The 18,898-nt window shown below is 52.2% G+C and overlaps 3 protein-coding genes across 3 annotated transcripts; 2 read left to right on the plus strand and 1 right to left on the minus strand.

Moving 5' to 3' along the window:
- Positions 1 to 1,632: 1,632 nt before the first annotated feature.
- On the plus strand, positions 1,633 to 3,196 carry B0T23DRAFT_395409 (uncharacterized protein; the record flags this gene model as incomplete). The annotated part of the gene is made up of 5 exons (XM_062838187.1): positions 1,633 to 1,862; positions 2,120 to 2,133; positions 2,172 to 2,240; positions 2,331 to 2,503; positions 2,693 to 3,196. The coding sequence occupies 5 exons, from the start codon at positions 1,633 to 1,635 to the stop codon at positions 3,194 to 3,196; spliced, it is 990 nt and encodes a 329-aa protein (XP_062694834.1).
- A 2,480-nt stretch (positions 3,197 to 5,676) lies between these two features.
- On the plus strand, positions 5,677 to 6,654 carry B0T23DRAFT_314608 (uncharacterized protein; the record flags this gene model as incomplete). Its single annotated transcript, XM_062834812.1, has 5 exons — positions 5,677 to 5,768; positions 6,096 to 6,153; positions 6,310 to 6,351; positions 6,393 to 6,405; positions 6,464 to 6,654. 5 exons carry the CDS (start codon positions 5,677 to 5,679, stop codon positions 6,652 to 6,654), a joined length of 396 nt encoding a protein of 131 aa, XP_062694835.1.
- Positions 6,655 to 13,911: 7,257 nt separating this feature from the next.
- B0T23DRAFT_441291 (uncharacterized protein) lies at positions 13,912 to 18,127 on the minus strand (the record flags this gene model as incomplete). The annotated part of the gene is made up of 4 exons (XM_062840765.1): positions 13,912 to 17,092; positions 17,163 to 17,455; positions 17,593 to 17,822; positions 18,038 to 18,127. The coding sequence occupies 4 exons, from the start codon at positions 18,125 to 18,127 to the stop codon at positions 14,109 to 14,111; spliced, it is 3,597 nt and encodes a 1,198-aa protein (XP_062694836.1). The 3' UTR covers positions 13,912 to 14,108.
- Between the last annotated feature and the right edge of the window lie 771 nt (positions 18,128 to 18,898).

An 18,898-nucleotide genomic window follows, 5' to 3' on the forward strand; every position in this document is an offset into this window, starting at 1 on the left:
AGACAAAAGAGCGCTAAGAGCTACAGTACCCCACTCTCTCCGCTGTTCCTTGCCAAGCAGTCGTGCCAAGCGGCCTGGGCCCCAAAAAGTGACTGCAGGAAAAAGCGGTTCCTCTCTCAGGCCCGGTCCCTGCTGTGCATCCCCTTCCGCCCTTGACTGCAGTGGGTGATTATCTAATAGCGGTGGATTTTGTCGCGAGTGGTGTGGTTTTGGAACTCGAACCACTCCAGCTTCTTTGAAGTTGCTGATCCTCTCGTGTTTTTCAGTTCATCCCGATATTGAAAAGTGTTCATAATACTATCTGACTCTCTTTTTATTGCCAGCTCACTGCGTACATAGTAGTACTCAAGCTGTCGGGCTGGAGACAAAGTCTTGAAAACTCCGTCGGAAAGAGAGATAGGCTTGATACGGTAGCCGGGCGGCACGGTGGCCGGATGGAAAGAGTCTGGGAAAGAACCTCCGGTTTTTTCATCAAGCAAATTTCCTTTGTGTTGATCGACAGTCAGACAGACCATTTTTTGTGTGTGGCTTCGAAAAAAACCCAATAGCCAATGAGAAGCCATGAAAAGGCCGCGGCTGCCCAATCATATTTGCTCACATTCCTCCTTTCTCCTCTTTTTTTTCTCCAGACGGGCTTGTTGCTTGCTGCGACGGAGTTGCTGTGGTGGTCGCCGTCGAACCAGTCGTCAGAACAAAAAGACTGGGAAGAGTGGCATGCCATAAGCCCCCTGATCGTGGCCGGACTTTATCGAGTCCACCACAGTCAAGGTGAATCAAGGTGAAGATGGACAGTGTGTCCACGACCACGACGAGGGAAGGCTGTCAAAATGAACATTGATAGAGACGGCGTCGATGATACGTACAGTTTATGAGCACTGTCTCACCGTTCACGCTGCGACGGTGAACGGTTGGACAGTCTGACGGTCAAGATCACCTCGCTTTCTCAGCCGCCAGCCGCCAAGCTGCTCGGGTCGACAAGATTGGCAGCTGCCGACATTACTTCAGTCTTTAGTGTAGGAGATCCGTCTCGCCAGTTGATCTCCCGCTTTTGATCAACCAGACTGCCAAACCTTATCTCAAGGTCAACGCTTATCAATTGGATCGGTTATTTGGATGTGTTGCCCGACTCCGCTTACACTAGAAACATCGACTGATAGCTACCTACACACCAGCAACCTCCATGTCGAGGGGAATTCCGAATGACCATGATCGGGTGAGATCCTCATTTGATATACATCAATTCGATACACAATTCGTCCCCTGATCAGTAAAGAAGAAGAAATAGAAAAAAGCGTGGGGTCACCCCGCGGTTTGTGCTCGCGAATCTCGATCGAATGTGCATATCAAAAGTTGGAGAAAAAGTGGTGGTTGTGGCTTGGTGCAGGTTCGCAGGCGTTCCAGACCAGGTGATCTTCACTGATCCAGCAGAAAGGAGGAGACGGCAGCTGGCAGTGTATATGACGAAGTACATATTCCATTGGAAGACGGAAGACGGCAATCACCGCGACTACGAGCTTCTCTACTTCTGGGTCGAGTTGTTGAATGGTTCGGCGTGGGGTTTTCCCAACTTTCGTTCCATTGGATGGGTAGGATCTTGATGCTGACAGGGAGGACGGACTGTCCAAAAATACCATGCCCGTTCCAACATTGAACGACGATATGCCAATGTTGGAAAAATATCGACAACGTTCCAGGTTTGAGCCAATTGCCATGGTCACGCTCAATCCTTCCCAACCCCACGCTTGTCCTCCCACCCTCTCTCCCACGCCGCCCGCCGTTTGCAAAGACGGCACAGCGTCTGTTGAACTACATCGGTCAAGGCCAAGGGAGGTCAGCACTGCCGCAGACAGTGTTACCGCAAGGTGAGCAATTGTTGGCCAAAAGTCGCTTTTGCTTCCATCCTGCTAGCAACCTATGGGAGCAACCGGAAACCACCTTCCAGTTCAATTTGGAATGGGACGGTTTCGGCTCCTGGTTGACTGGTTGACTGGTGGACTGGCTGGCTGGCTGGCTGGCTGGCTTGTCCTGGTCCTGGTCCCTCTTCGCTACCAGCCGCTTCTCGACTGTCTCTCGTCTGTTCAGCAAACTTCTCATCCCAGCATCCAATGAGACGCCATAGGCTATTCGAGCCAGGTAGGTAGAGCAAGCCGGGCTGACTGGTCGACTTCCAGCTCGCAGCTACCCCTACCTCCCAGTCAAGCCAGGCTTTACGACACAGGCCGGATACGGATATTGGTGTGGTAGGTGAAAGTGTGAAGCAGGTAGAGGTAGGAAAGCAAAAGGCGGTGAATTACCGTGGTGAAGGTAAAGAGTATCACACCACTTCACAGGCTGGCAACTCACTCGTGACTTTCTCCCTTGGAGTGCAAGTTCATGCGGTCGTCAGATTCAAAATGGAGCCTCAATAGGGGGAATGGGTGAAGGAAGCGGCGGCAGCACACATGATGCGTGTTTCTTCTTCTTCTTCCCCTCTTCACCAGGTCGGAGGCTTGGGTTTGACTGGGTATGCCTGCTCAATGCATACGCGCCCACTGACTGCGACTCGATCCTCGCTCTGTCATTGCTAGAAGTTCATGAGAGAACCACAGAGAGCTTACGGACCACCTGCTGACTACCGTTAGATACCACCATGATGTAGCCCTTAACGGGAGAGGAAGAACGGTCCTGTTGCCAGCATCCGTACATGTACTAGTGTGGTGAAGTAGAGGAACTTGATGAAGCTGCTGGGAACGGCACACTGTATACATGTCTGGTTCCGGTTGGTGGTGCCTGCGGTACGACATTTCACCTCACCAGCGATCTTCGGGCGGCGACTTTTGCTTCGCCGTATTCTCCCAAAGAGGAAGGAACTGGCTTCGTATATCACCAACATGATGCCTCGAGGCAGTGTAAACGAGTTGATGAGCGTTTAGTGTCCCAAGACGCCTTCTTCCAAGGGACACTTGTCGCCATCGACACCGCTGAACTTGGTATCTCCGACGTCTTTACAGAGTTGCTGAACAAAAGTGCGCAACATGACTTTAGTTGCTACGTTCCAGCCGGAGTTGCCTCCCTCGAGCCTGTCTATTATCTGCCCGTTACATCGGCCTCCATTACTTGCCCTTCAGCGAGTCGGTTCCACGGCGTCATGACACTTCAGTCTTGCTTCAAGCTCGCGTGTTTCGAGAAAATTTTCGCCTCAGGGACAGCACTCTAGGCAGTGCTCACCCGGCTGTGGACCAACTGCATCACAAAACGGATCATGGCAGATGAGTTGCTATGGGTTATTGGATCACGACATTCTCGTGGGACGTCAGATGGCTTTCGAAAAGGGCGTATCGCAGATGAGGTGGCGGCCATGGCACTGGGCAATGGAAAGATGATCCAAGCGTGATGTAGGCGGCCTTAAGGAACCGAAGTCAGTCGATTACCGAGAACGAACCTCGACAATTCAGTCCAGCCAGTCCGAGCCTTGAAAGTTCAGGGGGGCGGGAGATGTGCGTATGGATGGTGATGATGATGATGATGATGATGACGAGGCGAGCATGAACACTCTGGGGAAAAGTCTGGGGTATGGGGACGATGAGAGGCGAGCAGGATGGACTGGACAGAAACACTGCTCAAAAGGTTGCCTTGCATGAAGTCCGAGGCCCCAGTGGTCCTATGAGGGCGTTGTTGATTTCGTGATGATAATATTATTTGGTGGTGGTGGTAGAGGTAGTGGTGGTGTCATCATCATACGGCGTCGCAACTGCAGCGATGAAGTACCGATGCTTTCGTTCGTCAACTTGACATGGACTGACTGAAATTGCAGTGCAGTGATGTCGGTTCGTTACTATTCCTTCCCCACGGTGTTTGGCCAGTGAGTAGGTACCAACTTCAAAGGCACGGCGGGCAGTCACGGGCGATGGTGGTGGTGGTTCCCTTAAGTGTTGTGGTGGTCAAACGGGGACACTCAGACGCGGGAAGCACGACCGGTGAGGCAACCGACGCGCAGCGGAATACTTACTTGCCTCTACCGTACTACTGCTAAGGGCTCAACCCTTTCACCGGTCGCCGCAGGGCGAAATCTCCGCACGCAACAATTGTGAGCTTTTCGGAAGATCTCCCTCCAGATTCCTCCAAATTCAATGGATGAGGAAACCACACCACACGCAACAAGTGAACGCCGCACCCCGACCGACCGACCGACCGACCGGTTACGACGCGACACCCGACACCCGACACCCGACCCTTTTGAAGGCTTGAGCAATGACCGACCGAGCCGTTACCGTTAGCATCCCCATCTTGAGTGTCGCAAAGGATGTCGAGGACCAGAGAGACAGAGAAAGAGGGGGGGTACCAACACTTGGCGAAGCTGGGCTAGAAAGCGCTCGAAACAACCACCACCACCACCACCCCCACCCTTGAGTGATAGTCCACAGCACGGCAACAAGACAGAGAGAGCGTTATCCGTCACTATCTGACAGATGGGTATGTAACAGTCTCCGCGACCGAAGCGTTACGATTGCCCTGCAAAGTGGCTTTTACTGCTACTCTCTCGCTGCCACTGCTGCTCTCCTCGCTCCTGCTGCACAACGTTACACGGCCGCGGGCTGATATGAGGTCTCGATAGACGAGACACCCCTTCAAACTTGGCAAAGCTGGAGTCTAAAGCAGTGGACAGAGTCGACATACTCACGGCATCTGTGTCTGTGCCGTAAGCGAGTCGCGCGAACACAATACAACACAATACAACACGACACAACACCACACAACACACACGACGCCGCCAGTATTACGTCGGGCGGGACGATCGGTCAACGACGGGAGTTGCAAGTTTGTGGGGTTGTGGAGGGGATAGCTAGGTATAACCAGCCAACCTCATCTCCACGGAAAACACAAGCCATTAATGGATGGCACAGGAAACACTCGACATGGATGGATAATGCGGGACCCTCTGTGCATCAGGTCGTCCAGAAAAAGATCAGGGTCAAGGATGGAAACAGGTTTCTCTCTCGCCGCCAGCCCACCTCCAGTCGCCGTACGAAAGGCCAGCAAGCAGAAATCTGGGGAAGATAGTTGCTGCTGACTGGTGTTTACCTGACCCATCTTGCCCCCAGCTTCTTCCAGGTTGTCCTGCAGCGGTTACTTGCGATCTACAGTTTTGCCTGCCCCTTTTCGATGGGTCGACGGTCAGTTTCAAGAATTCCGACCCTGTTCATCTGGGTCGATAATGATGTGATTCGAGTTCGTTAACGAAAACGCCCACCACGCGCCTCTCTGCATCTTGACCCGCTTTATCCCCAGGGGGCACGGGGTCGGTCGAGGATTCCAAAGGTGATGGAAACTTGCCTTATCTCACGCTCAAGACCGTCATGTCTGTTTCCGACAGCGGCGTCGACGGCACACCGCTTGCCGCTATCGCTCGGTCAAGGGTCGTTTTCAGCTTTCAGGATGCGGTATCCGATGCCTTGGTCGCCGCCGTTCCCCTTATTTTTCCGTCACGCACTGACTGTCCGTTCATCAGTCATTTCTCCAAGTCCAGACTCCAGAGTGCAGTCGCCTTTGCAGTGCTTGCGGTTATGGGTGTCGGACCCGTACGCGGCGTTGCAACATTGTGCGCCCCACTATAAACACCACCACCACCATCACCAAAAGACGGACGCTACCAATTGCCCGCGACATGTCAAACTCGCTCGTCTTGGACGAATCGCAATGGAGGATGCCGCCTACTCCCTTCCTGTTGGGGGTCATGTACAAGGGCATTACAGTAACCTCCTATTCCCGTCAGCGCTTGTCGAAAGATTGTGAGTACTATGTAAAGACTTTTTTTGACAAGTGCTGCACGTCAGTCTTTTAGGCAAGAGGTAAGGGTCGTTGGCGGCATCGGTGGCGGCTTGGTCAAGAAAAGTAACTCGACCGTTCATCCAAATGAATGGATGGTTGCCTTCTTTTCGCCCATTTCCAACGCAACGTTTTGAGGCCATGTCTTGCCAAGAGGAAATAGTTCTACACCAAAGTCCGGCGCTACGCCAGTCAACGGAGGCAGATTTCAAGACCACCACCATGACTTCTATCACCACCACCGGGGATGGGACCGTTTGGTTACCAACAACGGAGAACGGATCACTTAGCGACATGAAGCTGTTTTGCGCTAACTTGCAGGTCCACTTGGGACGCAACTTCGGCCGGGTAAGGTCCAAAGGGGTCCGGTCTGGAAGATCCAGAGGGACCCCGCACGGCCCGATGCTAGAGTCTCCGTCTGGAGCCCAGAGAATCAATGGAGCCTGCCGTTCGGGCGCTTTGTTACATACCCCCTTGAGAGGCTCTTGTTTTTTTCTCCTCTAGACCCAGCAGTTGGGCGCCAACCCACTTCGTACTACCAAAAATGTGTAAGAACAACCTTTGACATGGCCAATGGTCGATAACAGAGGACCCTTTTTGGTGGATTGTATGAGACACGTCAACTGGCCGTTTATTGACTACTGAAACCGCCTACAAGGACATGGTATGTTGGGAATTCTACTCCCCAAGTTTGACATTTCCTGGTGGTGGAGGAGTGAACCGAACAATGACCGTTTCGAGATCCGTTCAGGAAATCCACGTCCCATTTCACCATCTGTAGCAGAGGCATGTGTACAAAGAGATTGGACTTCCGTCTACGATACCGCTGATAATACTGTAGCAGTGTAGATCCAGAGGGAAGCTCTTCAAGGCTCAAGCCCAGGCTTGTAAGGCGACACTATCATGCCACCCTTGACCTGCTGTGACGAATACACCTACCTCTAGGTCCCTTCGCTTCCATCGCTTCCATCCAGCGTCTTGGGCGTGTGGCCATGCTCCTGAAATCGACGAGTTACAGGGCATGACGGCCGCTAAATAGGGCATGTTGTATCGCAAGCCAGGGCATGGCGTCCCACCTCCACTGCCCTGCCTGCACATCAATCGCCGGCTTGGCATGGAATTTGATATGTATCAATTTCTTCATGTTACACTCCGGCAAGTCCTTGACTCACAATCACCAGCATCACCAACAGCAGTCACCATTTCTAGAACCTAGTACGGCTCTCCGAGTTCGGCTCACTCCAAGTGCTATCACCATCAGCCATGTCTCACATGGACTTGAACGAACCCCTCTCGCTAGAAGTTCTGGTAGCTACCCCTCCCTGTCCGCGCTTCTCGCGAGAGAGCCGCTGTCTCTGATTCTGATTCTGATCAATCACATAGCTTCCTTCACTGACAGGATGACAGTGAGAGAAGGGGTCGCAATCTCGCATCTCACATTGCGAAACGCCATGCCATCCATGCCCATGGCCCAAGACGCCTAGCAAGAAAGTCCGGATGAAATGGAACTGAACTGATAACGATCCGAAGATTGAACAAGATTCCTTCCTTTCTGAGACTGACAAGAGATGAACTAACCAATCGCTGCCTAGATTTGCAGCTTGGAGAGATAACCTGATGGCTGATGCTAGGGCTGCTGCTAATCCTGCTGTATCACTGCATAACATGGCTTACTGGCCTGCCTAACCGCGAGCATGGGGCGTGGTCATGAGCATGGTTTTTGCAGGAGCGAGAAAGAGGAGAGGCATGAAGCAGCCATCGCGGGCATGCAAGAAATTCGAACTGCAGCAGGCGGAAAGATTCATCACCAGAGCATCAGTTGCAAGATGGATATCGATCTTCGGGTTGGCTGACCCTGGCCTCAACCGCGGGTAGCGAGCTCCGCAACGGAAACGCATGGTGATCATGATGATGACCATGACCAGGAAGCCTTGTCCTTTACTCCACGTCTTTTACTATGTACATGTGCGATGGTAAGACGCTTGGGAGGAATATACGAGACTGCAAATGCAAGCGAGTTCGGAACGGCCGGCGTCAGATCATTGCATCCTGGATAAAGCTGGAGATGAGAGGCCATTCCGACTCGTGGCCTGGCCAGCTTCGCTCCCCACCATCGATCCGACTGACATGACATGACATCCACGGAGATCCGAGCGAGTGCTCGGTTTTAGTTCTCGCTTCAACTGCAACGGCCCAAGATGAACTTTGAACTCGTCATTGACCTCAGCCGCCTTAGCTTGGCTGGGCCCCAACTTGCACAGATCAGATCATTGGAGTCAATACATCGCCAACTTGCGTTCAACTTCTCCGTATGGTCTCCTTCGTATGGCAGTCTGGGCCATAGTCTATATGCCCATGCATGAACAAGGCGCAATTCGCCTTAAGTCGTCTAGGTCTTGGGAGACGGGGGAAATTTGGCAGCTTTTGGGTCTCCTGCTACCTGACCTGCGTTCATGGCCTTTGACCGGTCGCTGCCAAGTGGATGAGGGGGGTTTACACAGGGTTGCGGTCGTCAAGTTGTGTAACCATGCTCAATGAGCCGGTCAGGGCCAGGTTGATGGGGTAGCGTAGGGTGGAAATATCCAGAACCCCAGAAGCTGCGATGGAGTCGTGAATCGTCTGTGCTGTCAACGGCAAAATATCTCTCTTGGCCTTGCTTGACACTTCCTTTTCTTGCGTGGACAAGACCAAACGCTGAACAGCCACCAAGGTCTACGATCAATTTCTTCCGTCAGTCGGTAGCACTCGCCTCTTGAACTGGACAGCAAAGGGTCCCGGTCCATCCATCCCCCAATCTCTTCAATCTCATCTCATCTCGTTCATCCTGTTTGGCCCGTCTCCGTATCCGGGATGGCAGATACGGCAGCACCAAAAGGTCCAATTCGGCTCATACCGTGCCATCCCTCACTCCCGCCGTCACTCACGAGCTCTAGCGAGAGGCATAGTGAGCGGAGAATAAGTCATGTGTAGGTAGAAGGGTCTTATCTACCTTGATGGCTCACACCACACCTTCATGTAACGCTGATGGACGGACATAACCCTTTCATGCTTACCACTGTCTTCCGGATGTCGCCAATGTTCCGGCGTGTATCATATCATCAAAGCGGACATTGTCTGTCCCGCACACACCACACATGCTCACAACAATCCTGCCTCACAACAAAAAAAATCTGTTATATCAAGGATAATTAACCAACCTGGACCAGCAGCCGCAGCGACAACTGGAAGCAGCCACGGCAGCCGCCACAGGCAACTAGACCCCCTCGAAATTGAAATCCCCACTACTGGTGGTTTTTCTGTTATCTCCGTGCAACACACCATCTTACTGTGTCCGGAAGGCGCTAATGCGGGGTGTGCCACACCTAAACACAAGCACTGCACGTTCGAGGCACACGTTTTGATGTACGAGCATATGTGTGGAAGGCGCATCTTGGTTGGTGTAATGGGTGGAGGATTTGGTGGATGGCGGATGTCACCCTGCGACATGTTTGGTTCTAGTGCCATTTTGAGGCCAGGAGTTCTTCTTGTCCAGTTATTCAGTTCGCCGTCAACAGGTGCAACAGTTTGAGAGCCGAACCTACCTGCCTAACCGCCATAATGGAGGGCACGATATTGGGATGACACCCGGGAACTAAGAGAGAAGTGAGACTTGCGATCCGTTCCGGTTCCATCGTCATCCAAACAACCACCGCGAGTATTACACCATAACGTAAAAAGACCGGCTGCTTCCAAGTATGTAGCTTCGTTTGGAGCGGCAACAGCTAATCCATCTGCAAGCTCAGGTCCGAAACGGAGAAATTTGATAGACAACCATTCAACCGCCTCACTTCCGTCCAAAAAAGACATATAACCCGCCATCTACACACCCTCATCTCCCTTGGTCTGTCTATCAGGGCTTCAGATCATGCACCTCATCACCGAAGCGGTTCCCGCAAGACGCAGGGCGCGGACGCGGACGAGATCTTGGGCCCTTGAGCTAGAGGTACAATCGCCAGGTGAGGTCAACAGTGTCCAGGCTCGTGACTTTCCCCTCATCAGTCCCTGACGTGGGGTGGAACTGCTTATCCGGAGGACTGACTGGGTGCGGGGCTGTGTCATGTGCTTTCTTCGATATCTCGACACATCCTCGTGCTTGGACTCGTGATTGATCACTTGGACATCTTGGGACTTGGGGTCCTCCTCCTCGAGTGGGGAGAAGGAGGGAGGTTCATGCGGGTTGGAGAGAATCGAGGCAGACGAGGTGGTGGAGAGATGGAGAGATGGGGTGGCTCGAACTGGGTCTTGGCGTCAGAGTGGCTTCAACCTCTGGAGAGTAATCAAGGGCGGGGGGGCTATGAGGCCGTTGGGAACGACGGCGTTGAGTGGTGATGAGCATCTGGGAAAATAGGGAACTGGGGCGGGGAGGTGGGTTGATGGTAGAGGTACCTACCTCTAGGTAGGTTGATGAGGTAAGAGTCTGGAGACTTTATAGGCATTGAAGCAACCAGAGCCCTCGAGCACTTGCCGTCAATGCACCTCTATGCTAATTGTAAGTTTGTTTACACCCTATCAAACTTGTGTCACCCATCATCACCTGAAATTGGGTAGGAATCTCGTTATATCATGGTGTTGTGGCGAATTTGACACGTCAAGCCCGAAACCGTGAAAGACTCCCAAGCGGCGGTCCTGAATGCTGATTGATGAGCATTCCACACGGCACTTATACAAGCTATAGTGCTCAGGTCCTAAACCCCCTTACGACATATATGGTGAACTATCCGTACGGGCAAGGATCGACGCCGGTGATAACAGATTAAAGGTTTTTGGGGTTGCACGAAGCTGTGGACCAGCTCTTCCCAAAGTTGAAAGTCGGCAGATGCCTACCTGCTTCTATTTTCTAGTGGTGTAGGTTGAACAGGCTGAACCATCTTGAGATATACTGCTTCAAGTGGTGAAGAGTCGGTGCTTCAGCATCAGAAGACATCGCAGAATGATGACTTAGGTGTACCTCAACCTTTGGGCACTGGGTAAAAAATCCGATGCCAGACTGGATCATTCTACACATTTGTAGAGCACCTAATCGGGTCTAGGGTATGATCGAAACGCTTAACAGCAGAGAATTTCGCTCGGGAACTTGTCGATTGTGACTCGAGGGTAGCTGCTCGGATTCCAGGACGTTTGACATGGAGATTTGATGGCTTCTAGCAGAAACTCCATTGAGGCATTTGAGTCGAGTTTCGATTTTGAAGACTGTATTCCATCCCGCCTCCCGACCGTCGTTTCCTGCAACGACTGCATAAAACGGATGTATTGAAGATCAATCCTCAACTTGCAGAAGTAATTGCCATGATGTACACAGTCTGCCACAGTTTGAACCAATACTTGAGGCTCTCTCTGTCCCGCAATGTATACAGTCTTCCGTCTTTAACTGTGTTCAAGCTGGCCTGTAGTCCAGGCTGGATGTCTACCTCTACCTCTAGGTCTACACCATCTCGAACCTCAAAAACTGATGTCAGAACCTTCTTCAGCTTCTAACATTCCCTACCATCTCCAGCATCTCAAACGTAATTCTGACGAACGCCAAAACTGTCGTCTAACGTGAATGGGCGTCAGTTAACGTCAACAACGACAATCTTCGAATATTCCTCTGCAAAATATCAGCCACCATGCAAATCACGGGCACCCTACACGTTCATTCCCATAAAATCCAGATGACAATGACAAAAGCGGAGATCTTGAGGCTCTGAAATGATGTCGATGAGAGCCTCAAGTCGACCGGTGTAGCGTAGTGCAAAAAGGATCGCCATTCGCTGAAATCATAGCACGTAAGCCACAGTCCACCCATTGCATTGGCTTTCGGGACCCCCTAGAGACATACTGTCTCTAGGGACATTCTGTGCAAGCAACCTTGAACGCAGAGACGATCCGGCCACCGGCAGTGCCGATCGCTGAGGGCCAAGATATCAACCACCACACACAACAGGTCGGTGTTGATTCTAGGCGCCTCCCTCCTACGTATCCCTATGATGCAACTATCTGCTTGGTGGTCGACGCCCCCTTGCCAACACGAGCCGCACTACAGCATTGCTACAGCACAACGACGCAGAACGACGTGCAAAAACATGCATCCCTATCCACTTGCGGAGAATGATGGACGGGGATGGGCGGCTTAGAGGGCAGAGGGTTTTTAGTTTGATGCAGAAAGGGTTCTCTAGGCTTCTTGGCTGTGTGGTCCAGACATCGAATCGGGTTACACATTGCCAGACGTTGGCGGGTACCTAGGTATGAGTGCAAGCGTTGGTGACGGTATGATGGTGTGCAACTGTGAACGGATCAGTCTTCAACAGGGAAGAGACTGGAGCATCATGGAAATCCTCCCCCGTCTCGGCACAGTCTCGTTCTTTTCATTCTTCTCTTCTTGTCCCACCTGGCACCATTTCCGCCTGGACTTGCATAAGCTGTACTGCAATTGATTGTCCACAGGCCCTTCTCTCATTGCACAATGCTTCACAGCCACCATGCCGGTCTGCTGCACCTCTTACACCACTTACACCTACCAGACGTTCAACAAGGATCCAGACCGGGGCAGAGCACAGTGACGAGGGCAAGGGGCCTGTCAATCATTTCATCAGAGATGACACTTTTCTGTTCCATATCCTCTTCCCGTTCGTTGCCTGTTGTTGAACGATCTGCGACAGAATGCGGAGTCAAAGATCGTCAACATAAGACCCTGACGACGCCCAGCGTGTGTATTGGTGCCGCCGTGCAATGGCACACCATGATATTAAGTCTTAACTGGCTAGACGGGTGTCTACATCAACGCAGCGGTTCCGGAGAACAAAGTTAACGGCCATGAAGAGCACAGTATCCTCACACGTTCCAGCGTTTTCTTCCTGTAGAAAATGGATACCTCTAAACATACAAAGATACATGTAACAAATTATCTGACATTTTACATCACTTTGTTTACTCGATCCGTCTAGACCTACACTGGCACATACAATACACCAGGCAGGCAACAAGGGAATGGGACTTGTATGCGATCAACCGTCGGACAGCACCTACCTAGTAGCTCGAGAGCTCAAGTGCAATTGCGTCAATAGGAGGTCCTATGGATTTGACTTCATCTATCTCACAGCTTGCGGAGTGCACTCTGGTTGTGTACCCCAGCCAAATGTGGTTTGCTCGGTTATGTAGTCCACAGACTTCATACCATGATGTCGATCTGTCCATGTTTTTGGGTGATGAAAGCATAGGTGGTTCCAGTCTTCTCGAGTAGGCAGGTAGTAGGGAGAAAAGATGAAAAATTGACACTGCTGTGTTGTTGTCGACATCTCTTGTGGTGGGAACTTGGAAGGGTAGCGGATAGCAAAGATCTCGTTTGTCTTATGGGACTTTGGAGGTTCCTACCTCTAGATTAATAGAAGAAGCGCAGAGCAGGCTGCTGAGAGAAGAACAGATTTGTAGAGGTAGAGTTAATCCTACAGTAATAGTACCAAGTGGCTGTTGGACTCGAGACCCAGGCCTTAGGTTGACATTTGACGATGCATCTTGATCTGGCAGTGATGGTGATGTGCTTCTGTGAGCATCCTTTCTGCTCCCTTCAGAAATCACAGCATGATGACCAGCTCTTGCTCAAGGTCTACCTAGGTACAACCTAGTGTCATTGAGAAAATACTAGAGGTAGCTGTTGAGCTACTACAGCCTAGGAGCCATCATGAGGTTTCTTTCCAGGTGTTCGTCTTGCATCGATGCGTGCCTGTATTGACAGGCATGCTTTCTGACCGGTTCACTGCAGAAGACCAAAAAGGTTAAGGTCAGTGTTATGAGTGTGTTCACCTAATAGAGGTAGTTGATGATTATTCCGCGATCAAGGTGTAGTACCTAGTAGATGTTGATAAGGAGAGATGGAATTGATACCTCTACATAAGGTACCTATAAAGAGTAGGATTCGAAATTATGGTGTTTTTAAACGTGAACTTCGTGACCAAAGTACTTGGATTACTTCCAGATGGAGATGTGGACTTGACGTTGCGTTGAACTCGGGTCCAGTCTCGAAGTGAGTCCGGCGTTGTCTCGTAAACTGGCGGGATAATGTATCATTTCCGGACCCAATGCTTTCATAGGTATTGATCATAGGAAAAAGTTCACATTATTTACGGATTAACATCCCTATGTACTCATCGCTAACAGTATAACGCCCTTTACCAAGCTCATGAGGTATGAAGAGCTGGTATATGTAGTAGAGCTATCCAAGAGATCAAACCGCCTTCCCATCACTGCAAGTCATTAATCGCATAGTGGTATTCCATGTCATCAAATGATCAGAACAACCACCTCTCTTCGCCCATCGGGCCCTCCTCCACATTAAACCTTACCCTCACCCGCCCCGGCTTGACTCTCCCCGTGGCCTTCTTTGCCTCCTTTCCTACCCCCTTCCATATCCCCTTTTTGTTGACTTTCTTCCTATCCTCCAAATCCATCGCCTTTCCCTCTTTCGACTCCGGCTCTGCCTCCGCCCCCTTCACATTCTCGCCTTCCACTCCCTTCTCAGAATCCTCACCACTTCCCCTCTTGTCCTTGCCATCCTCCCACGGCGCCTCCCCAACCCCATCATCCAACCAACACCCCACATCCGTACACCAAACCCCCGCATCCCTATTATGCCTTACCTCCTGCCTACTCACCCTCCCATTGTCGCGAGGTATCCACAACCGCGGCGCCGGCTTCCACATCTCAGGCGGGTAATACCCCCTCCTATTCTCGTACCCCTTCGGCAACTCCCATCCATCTGGACCAGGTCCCTTCCCCACTTTCTTTGCAAGTGTCCGGAAATCGGCATAGACTGAAGGGTGGAGCCATCGTTGAATCAAGTTCGGGTTTTGGATTGTGGGGTCGGGAGTGAGGAAGCGGTGGATGCGATACAGGAAGCGGGTAAATGGTGATAGCCGGCCTGGAGGCCCCGTGCCGTTGGCGGAGGCTTTGAGGTTCGATAGTTGGGATCTTAAAGTTGTTTTGGCGAATTGGGTGAGAGAGTGGCGGATAGAGGACGACCCTTCTAGACCGCGCAGGCGCTGGCTTTGGGGACCGTCGGAGTCGAAGTCGTCGTCGTAGAGACCAGGAGGCTCGGGGTCGTCGGTGGAGGGGTCAGAGTAGTCGAAGGAATTAGAGGCGTAGTAGTCGGCTGCGGAACCGCCGATGACTTCGGCGGGGATGTCTGCCCCTGGGGTTGACATGGAGGTGTCGTTGTAGTAGTCGGCTGCTAGACCGCCGCCGCCCTGCGCAGATGTAGGGTCGGAGGAGGTGGATTGGGATACTGGGTTGATGTGGTCGTCGCCGTCGCCGTCGCCGTCGCCGTCTTCGGCGATTTGGCCGTGCTGTTTTTCTAGGGCGAGGGTCTGAGGTAAGCTGGCGAGGAGAGGAGAGAGAGCTGAGCTGAGGGAGTAATGCGTGATGGCGCAGAAGCCGAAGAAGAGGATCATGAGGAGCATAGGACCAAAGGCTTTCTTGAGCGCAAACAGGCCGATAAGGCAGATCTCGGCGATGTAGAGTCCGACCATGAGATGGAGAAGCGCGCGGGGGTAAAGCAGTCCTTTCGTGTCCAGCTCCGAGTCGTCATGGATGTATATGAGATTATACCGGTAAACCAGGCTGACGAACAACATCCCAAACCCAGCAAACACCAGGATCAACGGGCTGATGCACGAATACGCCAGGGCAATAACCCCCATGTTGGTGAACCGCGGATACACCGCCCCCCAATGAATTGGCGTCAATTTCCTCCACCTGTGATATGCCTTCCTCGGATCAACCATGAAACTGGTCGCCACATAATGCCGCAGAAGATCACTCATATTCGCCAATTTGCCTGCGCCCGCACCCAGACACTGCACCAAGATATACGACAAGTAAAAGTTGCTCGCCTTGGGCAAGTTCTGCGCCAACAAATCCGGCGCCGACAATGGCTGCTTAATGACATCTATGATTGCCGCCGACGCCGCGCTCGTAATGGTCGTTACAAGAAACACTTGGATTACCTGAAAAGCAAAGTACGCGCTCTGGCAATACAGTTCGACCAGCGCGTGGGACGGACACCCGGCAACCCTGGCGCAGACTCTCAGTCCGGCGGGGACAATAGCCATTAACATACTCAGCGCCACAGCGGGCAACAAGCCCTTGATTACGCCCAGAATGACCTTGGGCAGCAAGGGGATCCAAAACAGAAAGGGGACTTTTGCAGACAAAAAGTCAATGTTGCTGATGATACCGACGGCGGCGGAGGGGATGGACCAGAAGATGATGGCGACCACGACGAGGGCGAGCATAAGGAACTGCCGCATGATTTGCTCCCACCAGCGGATCCTGAGCGAAGACCAGATGACTTGTTCGGGTCGGACGCCGATGTAACGCGGCGACATGTGCATCGGTTGATGGTGGGATAAAATCTGGTAGGCGGCTTCGGCAGAGGCTTGGGAGTCAAATTCGACGAAGGCGGAGGAAAGAGGTTGGCCGTCTCCTGCGCGGAACTTGCGGCGGAGTTTCCAAATGTCGCGGTTGAGGACCTTCAAACGGGCTCGTGTCCAGCGGATGGTGTCAACACGCCGGCCGAAGTTGTGCAGAGGTCGGTGGTGCGGGCGGTCGTTGGCGCGGACAAAAAGGGCAGCTACGGAGCCGCGGACGTCCGGGAGGGAAGCAGGGTAGCCATAAGGATGTTGGTACTCGGGACCGAGGTCATCGGCTTGGGACTTTTTGGGGGCGCCGGGGTCTTCACCGGGTAGGGCTGGGGTTTCGTTTTCGTCAGCAGGGATGGGAGGCGCTTCGGTTCGTCTTTCGCGGATTCGGACTGGATTGGGTTTGGTCCCTTTCTCTAGGTCGCCATCTTGGGTCGATTCGTGCGATTCGTGCGATTCGTGCAAGGAGAAGGATGATGTCTTTGAAGATTGGGGGTCGTCGGTAGCAGGTTCGCCTGCGAATGGTGGCGCGCCCTTTCCTTCCCTGATGTTTTTCATCCTAACCGTGTTTGCCTTTTTGATGAGTTCGATTTCCGCCTTTTCCAACCGTTCTGCCACGTCGTCTCTGTCCTCCACTAGGCTGCGGAGGTAGTTGGTGTTCTTGGGGATCCAAATGTTCTTCACTGAGTCGCCAAACAGCTTTCGTAGCTTCGCCTCGTCCAGATACGGCTTTGGGATGCACGTAAATAGCACCGTCCTAGCTGATAATCGGTTGCTCATGTTTGGCGAGAGCAGGTATGCCTGGCGCAAGTTGATGTAATAGATGCATTCTCGGCAGACCATAAATAGCACAAAACCTGTGAACAATCATAAGCCAACAGCCCAACAGCACATGGTAGCGAGAGAGGGACGGCCACAGCAACTAACCAAAAAACAACCAAGCGACCACCACATGTGCATAGTACTTGCTCGGCAGCTTGATATTGCCCATCGTCAACTTATCCAACTGCCTCTGCAAATTCCCTCCGGTCGCATTGATCGGCAGCAAGATCGGCCACGAGATAGCCAAGCCGGCAAAGCAAATGACCGACAAGATCTTTAGAAACCTAAGGAACAAGTACCCATCCAACGAGCAATTGTTTAGGATATAATCGTCGTCAATCTTCCAAAATGGCTTAACCCAGTCGATCCACCCATTTGGCAGCGTCTGAGCTGGATGCCTGCATCACACAAGACGTCGTTAGCCCCTAACACCACTACTAGTTCCAGGTGTACAGTGCAACCATTTTGCAATCTGCAGAGTCGCACGGGTTGTTGCACATGTTCGGCACAACTGACGTTTGATGGGGAGACATACTCTGGTTCGCGCAACTGTGCAATAGTTCTAGGCGCATACGTCCTTGTACTAATCCGCCGAAACGTGAAGAAGATGAGCAGACAAATGGCCGCATAGACGAGGACGGGCACAAAGGTGCTGCCGAGGGCGCTCAATGACGCTGGGTCCTTGTTGTCGTCGGAGGAATGGGAGAGGGTGCCGCCGGATGAACCATCGCGGCCAGAGCCAATTCTGGGGTCATCGCTTTCGTTCTGTTGTAGTGATGAGAAGAGGTGTTTGCATTAGTGATGCTTATTGACTGGGAACGGCCTGTTGTTCAAGGTGAAGATGAGACGAGATGAACGCGTGGGTGGGAAAGGGAAACATCACAAGAAGCGGAAGCGGAGGGACGGATCGAGAGCCGAGAGCGCAAGCGGGATGAACGTGCGGGAAAGACAGACGACGACAGAAAGAAAGAAAGAAAGACAACAGGACCTACTATGAATTTGATATTTTTGTTCAATTCTTCCGCTGCCCTTTTCCACAAGTGGGTGTGGAACTCGGACAACCACTCCATCGCGGGTTTGTGGTTGTGTCTGTCTGTCTGCGTGTTTTCTTGATAGAGCTGGAGACCCGACCCAGCAGACACACAACTGACTGGTGAAGGCGCACTCTGCTCAGGTCATATTATGAATGCCCACTCAGGCGCCGCGCGCAACCTTGGAAAACGGCTGCTGATGGTGGATGATGCGCAGATAGACCGAGGGAATTGCACTTTGAGCTAATGCCAGGAACAAACTCCGCGAACTGGGGAACTGAAACTTGCGCAGCTAGGTATGGATGGGAAAAAGAACGGAGGACGGGAGGGAAACCAAGCCTGTCCCAGCTGTCGTGAACCCTTGGGATCTTAGCGGTGGTCGGCAGCGTCGAACAATGGTCCGCCACCGGGGTCACCCAGGTAGGTATCTGAACAACCCTGAGGCCAGTCCTTTCGGGCTTCTGGCGTGTTGATCCAATCACAAAACATCGTGGGATAAGCGGAGTAAACTGTGAGTGGAGGACAGATATGGTTAACAACGACAGAAAAAGACCGGTTGTCAGACGGGAGCTACCCAAGTTACCTTACCCGAAGTCGTACAGGAGGCCGCTGACTTGAGAGATACTCATCTTTCACCTCGAGATTCATGAAATTCATGATACTAACCCTCAAGATCTCGTACCTCTCACCAATACTTCGCCCCCGAGGTGCCCCTCTCTCGAGAGATCTACACAGCTTCCACCCGCTATCCCCCGATGAGGAAAAGCGTATCTCCTACAGATCCAATGGAACTGGACCCGGTTCGGGAGC

This window comes from Neurospora hispaniola (genome assembly GCF_033458365.1).
Source record: "Neurospora hispaniola strain FGSC 10403 chromosome Unknown B0T23scaffold_3, whole genome shotgun sequence".
Lineage (NCBI taxonomy): Eukaryota > Fungi > Ascomycota > Sordariomycetes > Sordariales > Sordariaceae > Neurospora > Neurospora hispaniola.